Source organism: Sceloporus occidentalis, unplaced genomic scaffold, assembly GCF_023333645.1.
Source record: "Sceloporus occidentalis isolate IW3139 unplaced genomic scaffold, rSceOcc1.0.p SCAF_4, whole genome shotgun sequence".
Lineage (NCBI taxonomy): Eukaryota > Metazoa > Chordata > Lepidosauria > Squamata > Phrynosomatidae > Sceloporus > Sceloporus occidentalis.
In genome coordinates, this window is record NW_028316984.1 from 84,411,457 (window position 1) to 84,432,183 (window position 20,727).

Below are 20,727 nucleotides of genomic sequence, written 5' to 3' on the forward strand. Positions count from 1 at the left end.
CTTTTAGGAGGCCCATGTACTTCCTTCCTTATGAATCTTATAGAAACTAGTCAAGATCATTTTGTCTGGTTAACTTGCTTTTATGGACATGAGTGTGTATGTATCTACTTCTGTGGTTGACCGTTAGTTGTATTTTGCATTGCATATTTACAGCCATGTTTTTGTTTTTCAGATGGCATTTTAATATCATTATATGCTGCTTTTAGCCAAAATTTAGCTTGTGAATGTATAATACACACAAAAACACATGTGCACAATATCCACTTCATTTGTAAAGGCTGCAGTCATGTACAAAATATTGTCACATATGTAACATCTGGACATGTGGCAAGCCAGTTGTTTTTTTCCATGATCCTGGATGCTGCATCTGCTTGGAAATGAGAAAGAGAGCAAGGGCATTATAAGAGTCAGCTCCATGTGCGACCAGAGACATGTGGCTATTGCTCCATGTGGTTAGAGATACAGACATCAGAAGTGGTACATATTAAGGACTCATTCACACTATGAAGTAACCCGGTATGGAATCCGGGTTATTTCGTTGGAGTTCATATTGCCCCCAACTATACTCGTTGCAGTTTGGGGGGGGGCACACAAAAATACCCATATAACTCAGTACATTTGGCAGCAGGTCCCTTACCGCTTCTTTTTTTGGGTCCCATAATGATCTTCAGTAGTGAGAAAGCACTACTGGATCTTGCAGACCATTTCCTCCTTCCTCTTCCTCCCCTGGTTTTCCTCATTCCTCCTGCCCCCCCGACCACTGCTTCCTCTGCCGCTACATCCTTCCTCCTCCTCTCCCTGGCCTTCCTCCTTCCTCCTACAGAAAGACAGCATAGTGCAGTGGTTTGAGTGTCAAACTACGACTCTGGTGACAAGGGTTTGAATCCTGGCTTGGCCATGTAAACTCAGTGGGTGACCTTGGGCAAGTCATATTCTCTCAGCCTCAGAGGATGGCAGTGGTAAACCCCCTCTGAAGAAACTTGCCAAGAAAACTCCATGATAGGCTCATCTCGGGGTTGACCAAGTTGGAAATGACTTAAAGGCACACAACAACAACAATAACAACAAGGAGCCCTCCCGCAGACCACCTGCCTCCCAAGGCCTTTTAGCCCCGACCCACTGAGGGAGCGAAAGGAGCCCGTTCAGATCGCAGGTGTAAATGGGCAACAAAAATTTTGATTGTGGCAAACATAGTGAGAACTATGAGCCCGGTTGACTTGGGATGGCACCGCCGAGGAGACCCCAGATCTCCTCAGTACAAAATTGTAAGAGTGAATGGGCCCTAAATTTCCCACTCAGGGCCAAGGTTCTTTGCATTGCCTGGGTTCTGTTCATTTCATGCATCTGAGTTGGCATGACGTAAGCAACCTAAGGACCTCAGACTTCTTTTTCTGTTCCAAAACAATTATCTAGCCTGACGTTGGGAAGCCATCAGTTCACTAGATGTTCTGGTCTGCAACTCCATTATCTCTTACTATTGGACAGGCTGGCAGGGCTTTGTTAAAGTATCAAAGTATTTAAAGTATCAAACATATGGAAGTGAAAATTTCCCATTTGTGTTGTAGGCCTTATGTTATAGAAGTGTTTTATCTTAGAAGCCAAAGTGTACGAATTTGACTTTCAGTGGATTTGATGATAGACCACAGGATGCCAAGAATGACTTTTTATTTTTCTCTACTGTTTTTAACATATGGTTGGGCTTCACTCTTGTCCCTTTTGCTTTTAGGATGGGAGCTTGCAGTGTCCAACTTGTAAAACTATCTATGGTGTGAAGACAGGCACCCAGCCTCCTGGAAAGATGGAGTATCATCTTATTCCCCATTCATTGCCTGGACACCTTGACTGTAAAAGCATCCGAATTATATACAACATCCCACCAGGGGTCCAGGTGAGATTTCTGTTCTGTGGGGAAGGATTATAGTATTCTGTTACAATATAAGAAGTGGTGGGAAGCATATGCTGGACTGTGAGGAGTCCTCAGACAGATCCTTGGCTCCCTACAACAAGCAGTGTATTGTTCAGTGATCAGCTTGGGCTTTCTCAGACTGTAAATCAGAATGGAGAAAGTTCAGCTACAAGCAGTCATTAAACCCTAGTTTTGCAGCCCCTGGGCCCCACAATGTTTTCAGGCACTTTTCCAACCAAAATACATCCCAAACACTGCACACAGATATGATTGTTTGGCTCCTCCCTCTTAAGCTCCCCCCCAAACAACTTTGGTTCAGGAAAAAACAAAAACCCAAAACTGGTGACTGCTGCTGCTGTGATATCATACCGATGTAGTGTTGTTGTTTCCCATCCCTTTCCACAGTAAACCATCCATGTTGTAAACCTTTCTTAAGGATGTTTTAAAGTCAGCTTTGTTCATATTTTGCTTTGGTCTTTCTGTCTTTCCTTCTTTCTCTTTAGGGACCAGAGCATCCAAATCCTGGGAAAAGCTTCACTGCCAGAGGTTTCCCTCGGCACTGTTATCTCCCAGATAGTGAAAGAGGTAGAAAGGTAAGTGACATTTTCCCCTGCTGGTGTAAAGTAAGATTACCAAGACGTTTCTGGAACAGACTATGGTAATCTATGCCAAGGCAAGGAAAAGTGCCATTGCTTTTTATGTTCTGGTTTGGATTAATCTGTTCTTGGCTCATAACCCTTCCCACAGACAGCTTCATTGAGCATCCCAGAGATTACCATTGCTCTCATACATTGGTGTGTAAACAGAAGCTGTGATCACAATTTCTTTGAATGGTTTATAACTCATATAAACTTGCCTGAAAATTGTGATCTTCACTTGAAACCTGGTGTGTGTCCCATCTTGCAAGGCTAGGTTGGTGTCCACATGTAACAGGCACTTTCTCTGTAGCAGCCCCTTGTGGAATTCCCTACCAAGTTAGGCTGGTTCCATCTGTTTTGAGCTTCCAATAGGCAGCTAAAGTGATGTTTTCTGCATGGTCATTGATGGTTGAAACCACTCTATATGTTTTAATTGTTCGTTTTAAAATTATTTTTAAATACTGGTTTTAGTTTTTTTTAATTCTGAAAGAGTATCTTTAATTTGTTTCCAAAGATTTTAATCTCTGTATTGTTTCAAAATGTTTTTACCTGTTGGGCATCTGCTGGGGTCCCTGGTTGTCTGGGAAGCTTTATATAAGTACATTTTTTAAAAAAGTGAATATGTCAGTTGATCAATCAGTCAAGTATCTGTATTGCTTTTCTCTAAGAAAAGAGATGGGGGTTCCTAGGTGAGGTAGGAAGGACAGCAAGTATCAGTGTAATACACCAAATTTAATTATAAGAAAGGGCATAGCAAGAAAAATGCTCTCTAATCTTGAGTTCTAATTGTAGAAAACCTGATAGACTGCTGTTTTGGTCCCATTTTCTTGCTATTGTAAGTGAAAATATGGCACTTAAGTAGCTCAGTCCAATGAACACATGAACCTACATCTCCAAATTTGTCATGCACAGGCCAGCCACCCATTACACACAGAAGTGCATTGAGAACGCCATTTTTCATCTTGTATCTCAGCCTGTAGGCACCATTTGGAAAACAATTATGATTGAAAAGTTGTAACAAAGTACTGTAAGTGGCTGATAAATATAAGTTGATTGTGGCTGTAGTTTTATATTTGTTTCTTCCAAAAATCATAGAAGAGTCCTGTGAGGTACATTAAGCTGATAGTGACTCGGTCAAGGTCACTCAGTAGGCATTGTGTGGCTGACTGGGTGTCAGAACCCAGTTGTCTTTAGATACCAGCATTTTGGCCTGTATGCAACCCTGGTTCATGTACCTTATTTACTTCCTGGCTTTGATGATGCTAGGATTTGGCTGTCTTTCCCATCTGGTCTGGGAGAGAAAAGAAGGGGAGGGAGGGATTGAAAATAGTTTGTGATGCATGGAATGTTCCCCACAGATTGATGCAAGCCCAGGGGTGGATACTAAACCAAGTTTTTGTAAAGGACTGCACATCAAAGTGTGGACCTGCGTCCCATGTCTCAAGCTGTATCCACTGACAGCTTTCTGTGTGTCTGCTTCTGAGATTTAACACTAAACCTGAAGTGTGGGAAGAAATATCCAGAGAAATAGAAGAACCATGTTTGCCCGAGCATTCAGTTAAGCATATCCTAGTATGGCCTTGTACCTCACTGCATATCCTAGTATCCTGTCACATTACATAATTTATAGCAATTTAATTGCTTTTTATGTGCCATGACTGCACCCTGTGGAATCCTGGGGTCTGCAGTTTCTTGAGGCACTGCAGCTCTCTGTTAGAAAATTCTGAATACCTCATGAAACTACAACTTCCAGGATTCCATAGAAGGAACCATAATACTTCCTATACTTTCTCAGTAACATTCTGCAGCCACAGTTCCAACAACCCCCCCCCCCCCCCGAGCTGCCTCTTTTCAAAGGTCCCTGTAGTTCTGCTTCCTTTGTAGCAGGCTGAATCCCAGCCCCACAGCAAGAGCTCTTTGCTGTCTTCAGTATATTTAGAAGTATTACCTGGTTTTGAAGCAGTGCCAGATAATTTTTCAAAAGCTCAAATACTGTAGAATTGAAACATGAAATCGTCTTTCTCTAATTGTTAAATTAATGGCACTGCTGAGTACCCTACAATAAGTGGCATTAATATGATGTAGGAAAGTTTAGAAAAGGATGGAAAAGAGGAGAGAGACAAGGGGATAGGGGACCAGTTTAGGGAAACTTACTCTAGTACAATGAGTAGCCTCCCCTACTTTAAAAAAATAGATTAAATTTCACCAGTGAGGAATAGGAGACCCAGTTTGCCTGGGACAATTCTTGACTTGATCCTCTCAGCAACTTTCCCCTAGAGAGTTTGCAGGAAAGTTACATCTGATGAACTGGAGTACTCATTTCTGTATATTTGAGATTAAGGACATTACTACACATGGATTTTAAATTGTGATTTTATTGGGAAAGAAGCAGCTTTGGAGATACTCAAAATGAAAGACCTAGGTTGATGCCTCTGACTCGTAGCTGCCCTGGCCCCAACCTGGCCCTTTTCATTCACGAGGAAACCCATGAATGACCGGGCAATCACACAATGTTGTTCCTGGGGCAGTTGCATGATCACTAGACATAGGGTTTCACTGTCCCCTCCACCCCTCTGCCCATTCCCCCTTGCTATTCCAAAGCACTCTAATTATCTTTCCTTATTCTTTCTATTTACTTCCTTCCTTCCTTCTTCATTTTTTAAAAACTTTTAAATACTTAAATTGCAGCAGCAGAGCTCCGGAATTGCACGGAAAGGAGGGGAAAAATTGGGCTTTGTGTGCAAGCTTTCGAAATACAGTTCCTCTCTAATGCATATCCTTTCTCTCTGGCAGGTGTTGAAACTGCTGTTGGTAGCCTGGGATCGGCGGCTGATCTTTGCCATTGGCACCTCAAGCACCACTGGCGAGTCTGACACAGTGATCTGGAATGAGATTCACCACAAGACAGAATTTGGCTCCAATCTCACTGGCCATGGCTACCCCGATCCCAACTATTTAGATAATGTGTTGGCTGAGCTGGCTGCTCAAGGCATTACAGAGGAGAGTGTAGCTCAGGAAAAGGATTGAGAGTGTGGGAGGAGAGGAGGAAGGCATTGCCTGGGGGTGGAGCTGCCAATATAGCAGTATTCCATGGATCCAGCTCCATCCCCTATCTGCTGTGCCTGCTCTGTCCTCTCCTCCTGCTCCTCCTCCTCCTGCCACAGCTACCATCTGCCTCTTAAAAGGGCCGCCTTTGCCACTACAACAGTCTACATAGGGGCCTTGCTTGGATGAGAAGCTACTGACCTGCTACCCTGTGGCGCTCATAGCACTTGGCTCACCAGAGCAAACAAACCTGGGAGAGTTTTCTCCCAGTTCATCTCAACCATGGGGTGGAGTGTCCTCATGAAGCCTGAGGTTATATTAACCTTACAGCAGCTTCATGTTTGTAGCTCAGACACCTGGCCTTGCCCCTTCTTAGGGGTGTGGTGGCATCTTTGTGTGGGGAAACTAGAGACCCACTTTAAATTCTGTGAAAAACAAGTATGCCTTAGGGGCAGGCAGTCCCATAAGGAATCTGGTGGTACTACTCAGGAGCTAAGAAAGTGGCTCCATTCCAAAGGCACTAAAACCAATCCTGGTCTTTGTTATCGTCCTCTCTCTCTTGCCCAGCTAGGTGCCTGCTTCCATGTTGTCATGTCTCTGCTTCTTTCATGTTATGGGCACCCTGTGAGTCAGAGATGTGCTGTTTCCTGGTCTGATACTTCCCTCCCTATCAGCCTCATGCATTATGGGGCTGCCTCACCCAGTCCTCACCCAGTCCTGTTCCAAGAAAGCTAAGAAGCAGTCCTGTTTCCTGCTAGGCTCTGTCCCAATTCCATAGGGAGAAGTAGGCTGGAAATTTCTTCTCTTCAGTACATTCCAAACTAGGCCAGGTATATGCAAGTTTTTGTTGTACAATGTGAAGCAGACTAAAGCAGAATTAAGCATGTTGACAGGTTGTCTTCGGACTGAATCTTAAGCAGGAGGAGTCAGGCTCTTGCATCCCTGAATTTTATGTATCAGAATTTGACCCACATATGCCTGTCTCCAATAGAGTCACTCTTTTTCAGACCAAGTCAGAACTATTTCTTGCTCTTGGTAGCTGGATCTTCTGGACCCAACTGAACTCTCTGATGCAATACTAACTTGGTTAAAGTTTTATGTCAGGTCTTGAGATCAATACAGAGCCATGTGCCCCAAACTTTCTCTCTCTGTTCTGTTAATTGCATCCTTGTGGGGTTGTTTTCTGCCTGATATTCTTTCTGTTAGGGATTAGAATTATTGGAGTTAGGGAGATGGTGAAGGGTGAGACATTTTGTAGTTTTGCCCCGTATCTTCCCAGGTGGGTTCTTTGAACTATTTGTATGGGGGAGTCCCCTGGATATGGATTTAAATTTATTTTACCTCATGTTTTGGGGATTTGTCGTATATATGTGTATATTTATATATATATTTGTAATGTATGAGAAAGACTCTGAAGTTAGGATGTATAACACAATGGTACTTAAGTTAGACCTGGAGGCTAAGTGCTACTGTTGATGTGGTTTGCCATGGTAGAGGCAGGAGTAGGCAACCTGGTGTTTTCCAGATGAATGTGATTACAAGCCCTGCTGGGCCCAGTAAGCATGATCAACATCCAGTGATTATCGAAGTTACAGTCCAACAACAGATAGAGGGTAACAGGTAACCTACCCCTGGTACAGAAATGAGACTGGTTGTCATCTTGAAATGATTACACTAACAGTCCCATCAAGCCCATGCCCACGTCTCCCCCTCCCTCTCTTTAGTGTTTTAATCAATAAGATGCTGGCTTTTTAAAGATCTTAACAACCCTGGTGAAATGGCTTGTGAGGCAGACTTGGATGAGAAAAGAAGGGATGGGAAAGAGTGAGGGGGTAGTGTGTGAGAGTAAAAAGGAGCTTGCCTGTGAAGGTGAATGACTGTATATCTGCCCAGCTTGGTGGTGGTGGCAACGGTGGCACAGTATGCGTGAAAGAGAAGGAGCCCAGAGGCATCATGGGGGTTGTTAAGTCTGCAGCATACCTTCAAAGTCACTAAGAAAAATTATGGAGCTTTTAGATCCGTGTAACCTCAAGGTTCTCAGCAGCACTCTCTTTAAGAGCATACTAATATTCCAATGAGCCAGCTTCCTTCTGAAAATCTGAATTGGTTTCAGAAATCATTCTCTCTTGGCCTTTAATGGGGAAGCTAAAATAATGTCCTACTTGTCCTTTCCTAACTCTGTATCCCCTAAGAGTACATTCTTTAATCTTTACCGCTGTTACTTTTTAATGATGGTAACAAGGAGCCATAGAATAGCATCACATCCAGAAATTCCTCCTTTCTCAGTAAATCTCAACGAGGCATTTTCCTTTTGGGTTCACAGTGACACATGTCCTCCCTTTTGTAGATTTGATTTGATCAAGTGGTGATTTTAAAGAACAAAAAGTCCAGTTACAAGCAAGTTCCCCTATCCCTTCTCAACATGTTGTTGTCCTTTCCCAGCCCCTTCCTCCAAGCCTCCCTCTTTTCAGGGCAGCCATGGCATTCTCTCAATTGTGACTTAGCCTCCAGGATAGGAAAGGGTTTTTGAAGGGTGACCTTCTAGCCACTATCATCTCCCAGTTGAAGGGGGTCAACTTGCTTTTTATTTCACTTTCTTTTGTCTGATTGATTTCTTCCTTTAATTCTTCTGCTATTAATAATTTTATACTTCATCGAGAATGATCAGCCTGATGTGACACTGTCATGGGAAATGATGGACAGGGTCCTTTTCCTCCCCTCTTGTCCTTGTCATGTCCCATAGCAGGTTGTGTGGGTGCTGGTAGTGGTTTTAGGGGAGGGGGTGTGGGTGGGCGGGGGAGTGAAGAGCCATGTTGTATATTGTTCGTTCGTTGTTTGTGAACGGGTGCGTTTTGCCCATCTCTAGTTTGTTGCATTGCATTGTGTGAGGATGACACCCTTGGGGGTGTAACAATAAAAGGAAAATTCCACTGCCAGCTTGAAGAACGTTTTGTGTCCCTATTTTCCAAGTCTGTGTGTCTACTTTTGTTCATTGTTTCTGTTTCCTGAGCAGGTGAATGTGTATATTCTTACCTAACTGGGAGGACAACAGCTTTCACATGGCCACAGGGGGGTGTTTGAATTGCAACAAAAGCTGACCTCAGACCTGAATATTAATAGGAATCTGAGCTGAAGGGGAAGCCCAGTTAACATTGCTTGGGGGAGGGGGGGACAATGCTGAGGCTCAGTGCTAGGTTTTATTTCTTACATCTGTTGGAGAATAAAAATCTCATATTAAGTATCAAATGGAAGGAAAAGAATTTGAAGGAACAAAGTAGAATTTTGAGTCTGAAACTAGTGCTGTGAAGTCTATTTATAGTTACAGTCACCTAGGAGTATGTTACCTGTTCTATTGAGAGAGACCCTGAACAGTTTACAGCTGCATAACAAACAGAAATTAAATGAAGCCAATTTCCCCTCTGCCTAAAGATGTGATGTTACAGCCTAGCTGAATATCTGCTTCATATGCTGTGATTGGTGGTGCAAAATCTGTCAGGAAAAAGGGTGGAAGGACCAGGTCCATTGCTTTCACAAAGCCAGCATCTAAGTAGGTGGTACTTTCACATTGAGAAACATACTCTAAAAGTTGTGTCCTTGATAAACGCAGGATCTGCTCTACGGCCTACAGTTTGCCATTTTAGTATCTCAGCTTCAAGGGTTAGATTGTTTCCTATAATCAAATTTTGGACCCCTGCCTCAAAAAAGAAATGTGAAAGTGAGAGTTGCTGTTCTACTTCTGTGCTTGGGGGCTGCAAGTTCCTCTCCTATGATTACTGCTCTCTTACTCATCTACAGACTTCACTCCTAGATCTTTTATTTTGTCATCCACTTCATTGCAAAAGAATTCTATTCTAGTTGCTACACTTAACTAGAGTAGACCCATAGAATCAGTGGAATTAACACAAATGTTGCCACTCTGTAAGCGATTCAGTAGATCTACTCTAATTGGATCTAGCAACCAAGCAAACTAAATATATTCAGGAATATTTTCACATAATTGTAGAATTGGAATTTGCAGGTGCGGAATCCAAAAACATTTTATTCAAGAATGTACACAAAACATAGACAGTGGCTAGAATCCCATTAGTCCCTATGCTAGTGTAAAAACAGTTGAGCAAGCTGATGTGTTTTCTCAGAAGTTGCATAAGCGCAGTCAGTGTTTCTGCAAGCACACACACAGATCCCTCTTGCCAGCTTTTGACATGGTGGTAGAGAACTATTTTCCCTTTGCAGTAGCTGAGCTCAAGGTCTTTGTGTCATTATGCATTTGGTTCAACAATGGTGGAATTCATTATAACTACGTTGGTTTATATATACGCTGCCCAAAAGGGATAGAGTCTTAGAGTATGATTTTAGTTGTAGAAGTCATTTTTCCACTGACGCTTTGCTTGTAATTTCACTCTTTTTGTTTAAATGAGATCCAAGTGCCTATGTCCTTTCTCCTGTCCTTTTACATGGTTCCTCTACCAGCTCAGAACCATAAAACTTGACCATCATGGTGAAGCAATTTGAAGCAGATCTGGGTTGCTCATTATCTGGGTCCTAAAACTCATTTACAGAAAACACTGTCAATTTCTATCAAATGTGTGTTTGATGTATTTATAAAAGATACAAAATTTATTTTTTGCCTTCTGGGGTATATAAATACATTGTTATATACGGTGCTGACCTTAATGGATCAAATAAAAACAAAGTCTTAAGATACTTTACAGAACCTGCTGTGATTTACAGACAAATTAGTAGCAGACTCCTTCGACACATGATGGAAGAATCCATTGTCCTGTTATCCTTCCCTTCCCATGGGAGCATGCCTTTTCCTAATGGAGCCTTGACTACTGACTACGAATGCAGGAACAATCCTTAATAGAATAAGATTGTGCTCTTGCATGAGCTTTGTGTACTGAAAGCTTCATTTGTGGAGTGGGTCCAGGGAAGAAGAAGAAGAAAAAGAAAGCTGTCCTGCAGAAATATAAAAAGCTCTTTCAGCTTTTCCCTTCTCTGCTTCTCTGCTTTGCAAGACTGAACAAGGGCTAAGCCTTTAAGTTACTTTGAATTCTTTCCTCTATACATTCATCTTTTGCCTTTTCCTGTCCCTCTAAGCCTAAAGGGACATGTGACAATAAGCATGCCTTCTCTTTTTTCCTGGTAGCTTCTTTCACACATGGAGCTAACTAAACTCTCTTCTAGCAAAACCTATCTTAGGGAATGCTGGGGAACACACACTAGCCAGGCTTGGTTCTATACTTAGCTCTCGCTTCTATATTTCTGCTAGTAAAAAGTAAAAATTCAGAGACTGCTGTGTCTTCATTATTACCAATCTTACATTTGGAAGCAGGGAAAGGAAGATCCCTTGTCAAGTTGCATTATCCAGCTACTCTGCAAACCAGAGCAAAAGGAAGCTTGGCAGCCTCTGCTGCGGTAGCAGCTTTTGTAACCTTTGTACACAATTGTAGATAAGTACATAGGTGCTGGAAGCATTAATAAAATAATAGGGCAGTACAGAGATTTATTCCTCTGTGAGTATACTTGCTGGGGACATGCAAAGGAAGTCTTCAGCTAGTGAGTTTTAGCAGAAGGGAGGTCATCTCTCTCTTGAGATTTCTGCTAGGGTAGGGATTAGCAAAATGTGGCCCTCAAATACTGTCTGGCTCCCCAGATGTGACTATATGCTTCTTCCCTCAAGGGTGGATTTGTAGAATATGGCAAGAGGACTTTGGTCTCTCTTGCCTGGAGCTTGGTTAGTCTGTCATCTTTCTTGCCAAAGTGGTCCACTAGCAAGACTGTTGAATGCATGTAAAGGGCAGCTTTCCCCCTGCTCACTTGGATCAACTACTTTGACATCAAAGCAGAAAACAAAAATCCTGTGATGTGTCCTGCTCATCCTGTGGACTACTGAATGACAACAGGCCAACATATGACCCTCTACACACACACACACACACCACAGTAGTGCCACGTAGACATGCTGTACAAGAGGTGGACCTGAACTAAGGTTGTGAGAAGTTCCTGTGGATAGTTAAACAGTGTGGAGGTCCCCCTACCAGGCCAGGCCGTCACTAATGCAATTCTGATTGTGCTTGTTGTTGTGTGCCTTCAAGTCATTTCTAACTTACAACGAGCCTAAGGTGAACCTATCATGGGGTTTGGCAAGTTTCTTCCAAGGCGGTTTGTCATTGCCATCCTCTGAGGCAGAAAGATTAATTATGGTTACCCAGTGGGTTACATGGGCGAGTGAGGATTTGAACCCTATTCTCCAGAGTCATAGTCCAGTGCTCAAACTACTACACTGCACTGGCTCTCTTGATGGAAAAATGTTATGCACTGAATATCTACCCGGAGTGATTATCAGAAAAGAGTCTACAACGTACAACATTATCCCTCTCACAGGTTTAGGCACAGTACTTTATATGCCAGTCTGGATGCAGAAGAGTGCAGTCTGAATCTATTACAAAGGGTTGGTTACCAGCTTGAAACGGGCAGCCACACTCTGTTCTCTGTTTTGAACCTTGCACACCCTGTGGAGATTGTCCTTGAAAAATCAGCCTACCCAGCCAAGGCTGTTGCCTTCACAAAAATCTTCTAGAGAAGAAATTTCTTTCCATGGATGGGTTGCACACCCACAGTGACCTTCCCATCCTTTCAGTAAGAAAACTCATGGAACTGGAAGTACTGTAGGATCAAAGTACCTCTTTCATCTGAATGCCCCTGGCAGTCTCATGACACCACGGCAGCTTCCATGGTTATTTGAAGTACTGACTCACAGGCAGGGGAATGAACATAAAATGAACAGAGGCCGCTTTCACCAAATCAGCATAGCCTGTCCCAACACCCTGCAAAAATCCTGCGCATGGACCTGGTCCCTGCCTGAAACTGACAGCTGCTTGTCAGTGTAAACCACGGATGGACTGCCGTTCTGGGTTGCTTCTGGTGGCATTTTGGGAGGGGGTGAATTCTTGATATTTTGAAGTGCAGGCCTCATAAAACAACTTATTTAAGCATTTAAGAGCAATTTAAAGTATTTTTGGTTGCAAAATTGGGGGCTTTGTCTGAAAAAATGTTGGGGAGTGTTGGGAGCATGGTGGATCAGTGGGGTGTCACAAAGGCTGCACTGGACCCTCACCCAGGACTGCATGATTCTTCCATTGATGTAAACAGTTTTAGGTCAGCCAGTCTGATTTGATATAAGGTAGCTTCCCTTGGAAAAGTAGAGCTTGAGATGGTTGGTTTTGGGACTACAAGTCTCAGAATCTCCTATATGGACTGGGGAATCAGGAAGTTGTAGTCAAAGGGGTAACTTTTCCAAGTTCTGGTCCTAATTTAGTGGAACGTGTCTATGGAAGCTGTTGTGCCCCCCCCCCCCAACTTGCTGTATATACTATTCTCAGAACACTTAAAAGGGATGGGTCACCAGGAGTCAAGGCTGAGTCAAGGGTAGTTAACAACAAACAACAAAGGACAGCGGTGGGAAGGGCATCACTGTTCCAATAACAGATTCTACAGAAATTTGCTGCAAAACATGAAGACAAGTACTGTTGAGCCTTCCTCAAACTTGCACCCTTCAAAGCATGTTGCATTATAACCACCATCATCCCCAACCATTATGGTCATCAGGGTTGGCTTCGCTGGGGATGGTGGGGCTTGCTGTGCAAATTATCTGGAGGCCTTCAGGTTGTGCAAGGCTAGTGCAGTTAACTAATATAATACGTATACATACATACCCTAAACTGTTGGACTTTCCTGCTGTTGTTGTGATATATCCTCCATTTCGTTCCTGAGGCCATAAGCTGGGTTGTTAGAGATCAGGCTCTTCTCCTCTCCCCCTATCTCACGATACTTCTTCTTCTTGGACCACCTGCATCCACAGACCACCAGGCCAATCAGGATGACCAAGCCCATGGTGGCACCAACAGCAACTCCAGCTGCCTCTCCATTTGATAGACTCCTACTAGCATCCATACGTCTCTTCATGCTGTGGTGCACCTCACTGGGGTCACCTTTCTTCCATAGCTGAGTCTGAATGTCCTTGACCCAGGTTTGGCCATCATTGCTGTTCATCACCATGACAGTGTCAATGGTAATGAAACTTACAGTAGGCTTGTGACCGAAGGGTGGCAGCCGAGCTTGAGGCAGAGACCCTTCTGTGAAGCGCCCAGCCTGAACACAGTATTCTACTTGACATCCATCGCTGATCAGAGCCAGATGCTGGCTAAATCCTGCTGGGCACCTCTTGGGGTAGGGGTCATTATCTGTTCCATTGTGGGAGCCCACCAATGGGTTGCCTACCTGGCAACTGAGGAACCCTCCAAAGGGCACAGAATACTTCTGTCCCCTTTCATCACGGCTGACACAGACTTTGAGCTGGTCAAACAGCTTTAGCTGGTAGTACGTGGAGGGACAGGACTGGGCATTTGTTATGGGGTTGATGCTCTTAGTACTAAAGAGGCCCCCAAAGAGGAACCCTGTGTTTTCAGGGACTGTCCCTCTTGCTGCACACCAGTAGGAGCTAAACTGCACTTTGGAGGGTGTGAAAATGTCCTTGCAAACCCTCTTGCAAAACAGCTTCCAAACAAGGCAATCATCATGGCAATCCCAATGGTTATAGCCTTCTTCACGTTCTTGGGAGCTCAGTCGGGTGGGGATATAGCCAGCAGGACAGGAGAAGGCTCCAGTGAGTGGGTTCCTCTGTGCCAACCCCTCACAGAGTGTGGCAGCATCAGGCCCTTCCAGCTGAGAACACACTTGGTAGGCTCCTCCAAAAGTGAAATTGGTCACTGTCCCTTCACAGGTTCCATCATCCGTGTTGGCATAGAAATTGAAGTTGGGTGAAGCTGGATTAGTGCAGCCAGGGAAAGTATTGAAAGTGTAATAGCGGGTAATAGCAGATGCCACAGTCTTGGACAACCTCTTCACAGTGGGATTGGGCAATCCTGGCAGCTTGTCTGGGGTAATGAAAAATTGCAAGGGCAAGCCGGAGCGGTCAATGGCCACCAAATGGTTGGTGATGCTCTCTTGCCAGGTTTTCAGTGTAATGCCAGGATAAAAAGGCAATCCCCCAATGCTCTCCACCCTAGAATTTGTGCAATTGGCCTTGTACTGCTTGGTGAACAAATCTTCGGAACCTGCTGAAAAGTTGATTTTGAAGTTTACAATATTATGGAAATAAATTCCAGCAGCGGCTGTGATAGAACTTCTCATGGACTGGCTGTCTTTCACAAAGGTGGACTTGACTTGGTCCTCCTGGATGAGACTGGCTCCAGCATCCACTCCAGTGATCACATGAGTGCCATAGTTCAGTACTAAGACTTCTGCCAAATAGTCAGCTGCTTGAGTCTGGTTACTCTCTAGGTGGCTAGCAATGGTCATAAGCTGCTGCTGGAAGCCTTCATCAAACATGGCTGCAGGGTCAAACTTCACAGTGTACATCCGATTTCTGACCTGAACCCTGGTGGTCACAGCCTGGTCTCTCACTTGGTGGGTTTTCATCCTGCGGAAGTCACTGGAGAACTTTCCATTGATAAAAGAAGAGGACAGCTCAGTGTTGATGGAAGCAGAGGTGGCAGACTGATAATCCATCCAAGACTCAATGATCTCAGAATTCATCTCCAGGTAGCTCTCTTTAAGGGGAATAGTGAAGACTTCATTGGGGATGATGTAAGCTCCATCTTCTGTAGTCCTGCACAAAGAGTAATTCAGGTTGATCACTCTTCCCATATCTAGATTTCGTAGATTATCCCAGCCACCTCCAGGAAGAACTTCCAAGGCTGGAAGTCCCAGAGCTTGCCTGCACTTCTGAAAGCCACTGGCAGAAGAAGGCTGTGCTGGATGTGATTCCAGTGCCCAGCATGTCCAAAATATGAAAGTCAAGGAGAGAAAGATGTCTGTGAGATTGCCCATGGCTGGAACAAAATAGAAGGCAAACAAGCAGATGAATGATGTAAATGTGCTTCTGTCTCAGCTGTGGGTGGACCCACAGAAAAGCTTCTTCCTTTTTATGCTAAGATTGATAATTGAAACAGGAAACCAAATTCTGTTGCTTTGCATTTCTCCCTATCCAGACAGGAGGAGCTTTACAGCTGCCTTTGATAAGCTTATTGATTTCTTATTATTGGCAGAGGTCTTAGTGTAATACCACCCTTCATTGTTATAGATACCAAAATGTTGTACAAATCTATTAAAATGCAGTACAGTATAACAAAATTACATTTATCTGTGAGGCACCTTGGGTCCCTTCAATAATTTTTCCAGACAGCTTTGAATGCAAACTGTTCTGTTCTGCTTTCCTCATTCCTCAGTCATTCTGAGCCAACATTGTTCAGATAATCATTCCAGACCTGACCATTCCTAAATGATATCTTGTGCAGAGTAGGCATTCAGTAGCCTCAACTGTCAGCTTCCAGCTCATAGCAATGTTAAAAGGGAGGATTTCACTGCCAGAAAAGATGGCTTATGATATTGCAAGAAAGAAGTGGCAAACAGTAGCAGCTCTTTACAGAGCCAGGTGGTAGCCATTTCTCATGGTGCTTTATAGTAATGAAGGCTAAGACCCATTAGACAAATAGGTGTCATTTAACCACCAACATTTCATTATTTTTATTTATCCAATGTTATATGTACACAAATTTGTATTATTTCCAACATGTACACAGTTACATATATCTTTTCACTGTTTACCTTGTATACATTAAAAGTAAAAGAAAATTTTACATAAGTGATTTCTTTTCTTCCTACTTGTACGTCCTATGAATACCATTGTTTGTGTGATTGCTTCTTGTAGATGTATTCTCCTTCTGATTAGTGTTACATCCCAAGTTAACTTCAGTATTTTTATTGCTTCATTAATTTCTGTGACACCTGGTAACATCCATATTTCATTAATTTCTTATTATGACCATCTGTTTTTACAACATTTAATGATTATTTTCCATTCCTTTTCAAGCTTCCCTTCTGATTTTTCATTTATCAAATTTGTTAATCAGTCCATTTCAGCCATCCTGTAATTTTAACAACTATTTGTCTGTTGTTAACCACTAACATTTCACAGATGAAACCTGGAGAGCTGTCTACACCGGCAGGAAATCCATTACTCACCCCCATAGTCACAAAACAATTTCCCAGTCTGTAGGAACTCTGACAATGTATGCTCATCATTGTGAAATAAGAGAAAATCTGAAGAAAAGGTTGGTCCTACAACAATCGTATGTCCTATAGTGTGGAATATTTCTGGTCAAACGACCATGTTCTCACCATCGATCTGGATTTTCCAGGCAAATGAGGAACTTTGAGTGCCCAGGCTGCAACTGCTATGGGGTGAGTATAGGGTTTCCTGATGGTGTCGACAAGCCTTGAGATGTCCAAGCAATGTAAGAATGTGGACAAGCTGAGAAATGTTATTAAAGAAGAACAAGTTTAAAACAGTATTAAAAAAATACTTTAAAAAAATTAAAAAACACTACATACCCCAAAGGTCATAGCCAGCACTTTGAATTCTCCCCTCTTTCCCTCACTTGGGCTCCAGTCCTGCTCTCTCTTGCACCAAGGGTAAACCAGCTAAAATCATTAGTACTCTGTAATACAGAATTTTGTATATCATTATGATTGTCTTTGAAATCCACTGCTTTGATAATGGCTCTCAAAAACAATTGAGAAGTAATACTATTGAGAGAGGCAAAACCATATGGAACATAGGTCTAATCTGCACTGCAGAAACAATACAGTTTGACATGCTTTAAATGCTATGAAGTGTGTAGATGGGTTCATTCAACAATTTACAAATGACAACAATTGAGGATTTATTAGTCACTACTTCACTACAAAGAAACAGATAGTGGTTCAGTATTCCACCACAAAGATAAGTGGATATTGTAAATCCTTACCCTATTTCTGCCAGGTAGTGACATAATTCAGGAGAGGGAATAAAGGCTTATATTAGTTAGTGTTCAATCCATTCCAAATTGTGTTTCTTACAAACTCTTGGCACAAGTTTATTTTTACGTCTCTTTCCCTGTTTAGATGGGACCAACCTTCTTCTCTTTGGATAGATGAAGAAAGCAAGGCACAAGAGGAAGTCAGTGATCAGCTGAGAAAACAGCATAGCTCAGATCATCCCATTTTTGGACTGGAAATGACATTTGTCTAACCTTTTTTCCCTTCCTGTGCTTTGGCAGCAAAATGACATGGAATATGAGAGAAAAGTCATGTGTTTTGAGTGAGGTTACAGAGAATCCAACACACAAGAGCAACGTGGGTAAATGACAGAGAAAACAGCAAACTAGAGCACAGCAAGGTCACCACCTGGTCCTGTCCTGAAACAAAGCAGTCTCTGGTCCTGGGATCTTTGAGTAGCGGCAGGAGTAGGACAAGATAGACACATGTAGCTTCTCCATTCCAAGCCTTCCTTGACTAACAATGCCAGAGCTCTTCTTCCATGAGGAAATCAAAGGAGCAGGGACATTCTCCAAAGCTGTGCATTTCTAACCAACACTATGAGGAAAGTGAGAACAGTGATGGAAAAAAGCAGTTTTTTTTTTTAAAAAAAAACCTTTTTATTTTGCAAAGATGTAGACAAAAATTCCTACTCTAAATAGAAACTTTTTACTAGAGATGCTGGGAGAAAAATCTCATCACCCAAGAAATGTCCTATCCAACTCATGGGAGGCTCTGGGAAAGCAGGTGCTTTCCAAGTCCCACTCCGTAGACCAGATAAGATGCCTCCATACAAGCAAGGCCTTCCCAACTGGGAGGTTAGGAAAGCACAGGACACTCCCACTGTTTTCTCAGAATTTTCCCAGTATGTTATTGAGGCTAGAGATAAACATGTTACTGAGACCTCCCATTCTAAGAGATACAGATGAACAGTAAATCTGAGAGGCTAAAATGTAGCAAGCCATCATTAAGTGGTGTCAGTATGCGTGCATACATGGACAAGGAAATTTGTTCGGCCCCGTTTATATGACCTGCTTTATGGATAGTCTCAAACCAATTCTGCTTCTCAGTTGCACATGATCACAGCTGACCCTGTGAGCCTCTGTACAAAGGTGGAAGTGAATGTATTGTCAGAAGAAATGAAATTGCAAGTTTTCTGGATCAGTGAGTCACACAGATCACAATGAAAATATGTACATCTGCAGGCCCAAAGAGCGGGGGCTGGAGGAAGGAGAGAGCAGAATGGGAGGTGAGATTTCTCACACAACTGACAGTTATAAATTTCACCTAAACATTAGGAAGAACCACTATTTGACAGTGGAATAGAATGCCTCAGAGAGTGGAGGTCTTTAAATAAAAGTTGCATGGGCATCTTTTGTGAGTGCTTTAGTTGTGCATTCCTGCATGAGAGCAGGTTGGACTTGATGCCCCTTGAAGTCTCTTCCAACTCTATGACTCCATGTCATCATTTAATCTTTAATTTAATGTGGCAACCTTGATTTGAAAAGTAGTAACCACACAGTTTGATAGGAAACAAAAAATTTGCACAATCTTTCACTATTTGCTATCAGCATACTACTCTTATATCATAAATAAAGGGTGGTGTTTTTGTTCAGTCCTGTGTGGTGTTGGTGATCATTATTATCTCCTCCTCCTCCTCCTCCTCCTCCTCCTCCTCCTCCTCCTCCTCCTCCTCCCCCCCTTTCCTCCTTCCTCTTTTGTTTCCAGCTTCCTCTTTTCTTGGAACACATATAACTGAGATCAATTTCTAAAGGGAAATTCTGGTTGAGTGATGGTTAGCCTCATAGGTGGGACCTGGGAAGATGCTATCTGTGAAAAACCACCAAGGCAAGTGGCAAGGAGCTGGGCTAGTTGAAACATGTTCATTAGAATGTTGTTGATGTTCATAGACAATGAATTTTTTAGACATTCTGTAACTGTTACTAAGACTGAGATGTGTGCTTGCAGGCACAATTGCAGTCAAGGCCATGGCAAGTGTACAACTGGTTACTGATTTTTATAATTTCTATTCTCTTATGTTCTTAGGTTGTCTAATATCATGGAGCCAAAACTACCTTCTAGCTTAGAGATGGACAACCTGTGGCTCACTCCCATTTTTGTGTGCTCCTCTTAGCCACCAGAATTGCCTTGGCAGCAGTTTCCTATGTTCACCAGCTCTTAAACAATAGGGGGCTAGTGGTCTTCAAGATCATCCAGTTACTGAAGTTTGAATTCCCATTGTAGCATTCACCCAGTTTTCTATTTCCTTCTTTGATTGACTGATCCAAATATCATTGGTTAGATATCAATATATTTATCACAGATAGACTGGAAGAATCAATTCTGAAATTAAAAATGTGTAACACCTCCCTCCTTGCTTATAGCTCATATATTTTGATATATGAATAAATAAAATGGCAGGAGAAGAGCACATTTTTATTTCTTCAGTAATAAATTAATTCTGTAGCATCTTTGATACTAAGGTCTAATCTGCACTGCAGAAATAATGTACAGTCGCCCCTCCAAGTCCACGGACTTGAAATCTGCAGACTTGGAAATCCACAGAGGTGCAACCGCCATTAACTTTAATGGGGCACGCACCCACATGTACACGCCTCATTCAAGCCTATGGGGCTTGAATATGCGTGAGATTTGGAAATCGCAGGGGGGTCCGGAACAGATCCCCTGCGAGTTCCAAGGGGTGACTGTCATTTGACACTGTTTTAACTGCCATGGGTTAATGCTGTGGAATTCTGGGATTTGTAGTTTGTTGTGGCACCAGAACTCTGACAGAGAAGGCTAAATATCTCACAAAACTACACACCCCAGAATTCCACAACATGGCAGTTAAAGTGGTGTCACATGTATTTATTTCTATTTCCCAAAAGGGAAAAAAGAAATTCCTGGCATAAACTTTCACTCCATTCTAATTCATCAAATGCTTTCAGAGTTCCATGAAACCTTATGCAAGATTCCTTTATGCCTTTTAATACCGATACATGCTGTGTGCTTGAATGCAAAGGGGACAGTTTTAGAGCACCCCCTCCATTCTAGCATATTTAGTGTTCCCAGTTACTGAATGGCTGAATTCTAAATATTTTCTCAAACCCTTCTTACCATCATTATAATTTCTTGATTTTACTTCCCTGGATTCTGACCACAACACAGCTTGCTATTCTGTACATATATACCTTTCTATTAAAAATATGAATGCAT

At 42.7% G+C, this 20,727-nt stretch overlaps 2 protein-coding genes and 1 long non-coding RNA gene across 7 annotated transcripts in view; 2 read left to right on the forward strand and 1 right to left on the reverse strand.

Moving 5' to 3' along the window:
* DTX4 (deltex E3 ubiquitin ligase 4) overlaps positions 1-10,236 on the forward strand; it is a 53,614-nt gene extending 43,378 nt beyond the window's left edge. For all 3 annotated transcript variants that reach the window (XM_089520647.1, XM_089520649.1, XM_089520650.1), the window contains exons 7-9: positions 1,727-1,888; positions 2,410-2,499; positions 5,338-10,236. In XM_089520647.1, coding sequence (XP_089376773.1) covers positions 1,727-1,888; positions 2,410-2,499; positions 5,338-5,571 — 486 coding nt within the window. In that variant the 3' untranslated portion in view covers positions 5,572-10,236. The remainder of the gene's footprint in view (positions 1-1,726; positions 1,889-2,409; positions 2,500-5,337) is intronic.
* The window catches only part of LOC149314201 (uncharacterized), a 303,565-nt gene that overhangs the window by 77,915 nt on the left and 204,923 nt on the right, over positions 1-20,727 (forward strand). The window lies entirely within an intron of this gene.
* MPEG1 (macrophage expressed 1) lies at positions 318-15,483 on the reverse strand. The gene is made up of 2 exons (XM_089520646.1): positions 13,308-15,483; positions 318-367 (listed from the first exon to the last, which is right to left on the reverse strand). Exon 1 carries the CDS (start codon positions 15,481-15,483, stop codon positions 13,309-13,311), a length of 2,175 nt encoding a protein of 724 aa, XP_089376772.1. The 3' UTR covers positions 318-367; position 13,308.